The sequence below is a fragment of the Camelus ferus genome, chromosome 3 (genome assembly GCF_009834535.1).
Source record: "Camelus ferus isolate YT-003-E chromosome 3, BCGSAC_Cfer_1.0, whole genome shotgun sequence".
Taxonomy (NCBI): Eukaryota; Metazoa; Chordata; class Mammalia; order Artiodactyla; family Camelidae; genus Camelus; species Camelus ferus.
This window is the reverse complement of record NC_045698.1, coordinates 116,635,515-116,640,069: the sequence shown is the minus strand read 5'-3', so window position 1 is coordinate 116,640,069 and position 4,555 is coordinate 116,635,515. Positions and strand designations below refer to the sequence as shown.

Below are 4,555 nucleotides of genomic sequence, written 5' to 3'. Positions count from 1 at the left end.
TCCTTCCAAGAAATCCTTTGTGCTCCAGTAATTTCTTTGAGCTATATGAAATCCCCATTTCTGTAAATCAAAAATGGTCTCATCCATTGGCCACTGGCAACATCAATTGGTTCCACCTGACAGGTCACGTCCGGTTTATGCCATTTGGAACCTAAAGAGTCACTGGGACTAAACTGCCAGTACTGAATGAGACTTTCAAACCATGTGACAGAAACAGGAAAAAAAACTATATTAACTAAAATTGATCATTGCTGGTAAACAAGATATACAGGCATACGTACACACATGCTTTTAAATTTACACACAGCATGAATCCCATGCGACTGAGTAAAGCTACCAGCAATGCAGTGTCTCAGAATCACGTGGAAGAGCAGATCACTGGGAACACAGGTTCTGGAATCACACTGTCAGGGTTCAGCTCAAAGTAACAAGTTCTTAAAATTTTTAATTCAAAATTTTATTGAGATGCTTATAGATTCACACAAAGTTGTAAGAAATTATAGATATTCTGAGTACCCTTTACTCAGTTTTTCTGCAACAGCCATATCTTGCCAAATTATAGGATATTGGGGTCAGGATTTGATATGGACATAATCCAATGGCTCTTACTCAGATGTCCCCCGTTAAACTTGTGCTCGTGTGTCTGTGTGTTTAATTCTACAACTTCAGCACACATGTAGGCTTATGTGTTCATCACCACAGCCAATACAGAACATTTCCATTACCACAAGGATTCCTGGAGTTTCCCTTTTGTAACCACAGCCACTATCCTCTATCAATGTCCTTAATGGTTATAAAACTCTTCAAATTATCTGTTTCTTCTTGACTGAGTTTTGGTAGTTTATAGTTTTTGACAAATTGATCTCTTTCTTCTTAGTTGGCAAATTTATGGGCATAAAGCTGTCCTTTAATGTACTTTCAATGGTGTCCAGATCTGTAGTGTTACCCTTTGTTTCATTCTTCATATGAGTGATTTGTGTCTTCTCCCTTTTTTTTCTTTCTGTCTTGCTAAAGGTTAACCAATTTTGTTGATTTTTTTTTAATAAAGAGCCAGCTTTTTGCTTCACTGCTGTTCTATTTTCAATTTCATTGAGTGTACTCTCCATTATTTTCTTCCTTTTGCTTGCTTTGGGTTTTTGTTTTGCTTTTCTCTTTCTAATTTCTTCAGGTAGGGACTTAGATTATTTTTGAGACCAGTCCTCATTTTTGATGTACAATTTTAGTGCTATAAATTTCCCTCTCAAAACTGCATTACCTGCATCCCACATATTTTGATAAGCTGTGTTTTTATTCCCATCCATTTCTAACATTTTTATTTCCTTTAAGATCTCTTTGACCCATGTATTGCTTGGAAGTATGTTGTCTCATTTTCACCAGTCTGGAGGTCCACCTGTTGTCTTTCTGCTATGGGTTCCTTGTTTTACTTTACTGTGGTCAGAGAACACATTCTTCATGAGTTCAGTTGTTTTAAATGTGCTGAGGTCTGATCTAAGGCCTAGGATATGCTCCATTTTGACAAATGCCCCATCTCTTGAGAAATCTGTGGTCTGCCACTGTGGGTGGAATGTTCTAGAAATGCCATCAGGCTGCTGGCCAATCGTGGTGTCCAGCCCTTCTACATCCTTGCTGATTTCCTCTCTAGGCAGTCACCCCACCTAGGTTTGTGGGCTGTGGTTCCAATGACAGTCTAATTTTCAGGGCCTCTGCTGTGTTCTTTGATCTGCTTCATTATCTGTGCCAACAGGCTCCCATTGGTGCCCCCTGAGAGGATGGAAGGGGCTTCCCCAGGCCCGGCTGCCTGGTGTCTCTCAGTGGGAGAAGGAGAGTGCTTTGGCCTGAGGCTGGAAGAAGCATCCCAAGACCACAGTCTCACTGTGACAGGACCCCCTTCACCTGTGTCCCGGCTGCCCCGTGTCTCTGAGCAGGGAAGGGTAATCTTAGGTCCATGAGGACAAAGCAGCTACTTGGTTGGGACATTTGTTGTGGCAGGACTCCTGTTGCAGGAGCTGCTAAGTGCCCAGGTGTCTCTCAGTGACAAGGACTGTCTCAGGCCTGACAGGAAGGAGACTGACCGATGACTCCTGGAGGGGCTCCTACTGATCCCCCTTGCCGGTGGTGTCAGGCTTGCTCCTGTTTGATCTGGGAAAGGAAGACACCTACCTGAGCTGCCTCTGTTGCTAGTTTAAGGGATCAGAAAACACAGGTCTCGCTGGTTCTTGTGTTGGCTGGGGAATGCAATACACCTACCATCATATGGTTCCTCCAGTCCAGAGGACCCAACCAGCTTGCCTGCTTCTCAACACCTTTCAGAGGCCTCCTTTTAAGCCTTTTGCACTATTTCTAAGGCTTATAGTGGTATTTAGTGGGGAGGGGAAGGGAGAACAATATCTGTGCCATCTTGGAGAGACTGGGAGTCTCAAGTTTCTAATTATGACATTGAGTAAAATCTCTCTAAGTCTCCAATTCATCACTAGAAAAAACTGTCTCATAGATTGTAGTGAACATTAAATACTTTCCAAAAGTAAAGCTCTCAATTCACTGCCTTCTATGAAATAAGCACTCAGAAAATGTCAGCTACTGTTACAAAATATAAAGCAATAAATTGTGAAAAAAATATGAATATAAAAGGCCAGAGGAAATCTATTAAGTAACTATACCTCTATATGGTAGGGTCATGGGTACCTTTAAATTTCCTTCTTCTATATTTCTCTGTATTTTCCAAATGTTCTATAATTAACAGGTTTTAGTTTGATGATAATTTTTTAAAATAAGCATAAACTAAATCTTTATTTTATCCCTTATGAATTCTTATTTTAAATACTTCCTTCACCATCTTCAGATAAATGAGGAAGATGATGAATGCAACAGTAAGATCCAAACTTACCTTCCATTTCTGGGTTTATAAGACATCAGGATAAAATTATTCAAGCACATTTAACCACTGCTGCTTTGTTTTGAGAATGTGATGATTATTTCAAAGTTTTTCACTTCCCTCAACCCCTGCAATGACTTAATTAGCAACCTGCACAACTGCTGAGACCAGTGACGCACAGCCACGAGGGAGGTGGGGTCCTGCTCTGTGGTCAGCCCAGCTCAGAAACATGGCTCGGAATCAACGGACCAGAAAGGAGCTCTCTAAAATGTGACTGAGGAAATGAAGTGAAAATAATTACTTTCAAAGAAAAAAGGTGTATCACAAAACTGACATATTAGCAAATTCTGCCTTCCTTTCAGGCTGTGTCAGCCTGGATGGGAGGGAGAAGAGGTAGGCAACAGCCTGGCTGACAGGGGTGGCAGAGTTGCTCAGTGACCATTCCTTCAACAAACACCTGTGAGGGCCTGGGACCTCAGCTTCCAGGACCAGGAGGATCTGAAAGGGTAAGATCCTACATTTAGGAGTTGCATCACACTGAAACCTCGATGAAACCAGTACTTAATTTTCTCAATGAAGAGTTTTTTAAAGATTGATAACATAAGTCACAATTTCTAGGTCTAAATAATTCCCTTAAGAAAAATTCTTTTAAGGTTATCCATTATATAAAACAACTAATTTTAGGGGAAGTGAGGTCAGCTAAATTGATTGTTTCTAGGGGAGGGTTTTGGATAGCTGTAATTCCAGGGAAAAAAAAGAGAGACTGGGAGGCATGCAAGTGAGCTCGAAGTTTAACTGACTCAAAAATTATTAACATAATCGTGTATAAATATGTACATAATTAAGCCATTGTAAAGCAGGGAAACGCCACTGAAGGTTGAGTCCAACTCCAGGCTTGCTTGACGTATAACATGAGGCAGAAACACTGCAGCTGATTCCCCATTTGGATCTGAAAACTCTTACCAGGGTAATCTTGGCAGGTCATATTACATATCAACATTAAACATTTCTTTTATTTCAAATACCATAAAATAATGCACAGATGCTTATTTTAAATAATTCACATACCCGTCAGGTACTGATAATTAAAGTAATGTGACCTATATTAATAAATATTGCATTATAAACATAGATGTGTACTTTCTTTTTGGCTGGGATGTAACTCCTGAAAACATCTACTCCTGGCAAACAATTATTACAATAAATAAAATACAAATGAATGAAAAGGAAAGGATCTTTAAACAAAAAGAAAATTTAGTTTGCCTGATTTAAAAGTAGGTTAGGACCTGTACACCAGTAACTGACTAGACTTCAATTTAAAAAAAGTAGGCAAGGTCCTTAAACAGGCTATTCTTTTTGCTACCCTGCTAACAAAAGTATTAAAAGCTGGTTGAGTCCACCCAACACTTACACAATTTATTTTAACCTTTTCACTTCTTTTAACAATCATGAATGATAGAGGAAGGTTTAAAATAAGCTAGTATGTGCATTTCAACTATGCTCCAGAGCAGTATTGCAAAAAAATTATAAATAGCTTATCTTTAATAGAGGAAAACATTTCCTAGAAATACCAAAACATGAAAATAGAAGGAAACATGAGTTTCTACCAGAAATATTTTCTTAAACCATTACTTGTCATAGTAACAATATTAATATCACACAAAGCACTTCAAATTTACTTCA

General features: G+C 39.1%; 1 protein-coding gene across 1 annotated transcript in view; it reads left to right on the top strand.

Annotated features, from left to right (window-relative positions):
* Positions 1 to 308: 308 nt before the first annotated feature.
* The window catches only part of LOC116660215, an 81,207-nt gene continuing 76,960 nt past the window's right edge, over positions 309 to 4,555 (top strand). Inside the window, exon 1 of the mRNA XM_032469009.1 lies at positions 309 to 424. Coding sequence (XP_032324900.1) covers positions 309 to 424 — 116 coding nt within the window. The remainder of the gene's footprint in view (positions 425 to 4,555) is intronic.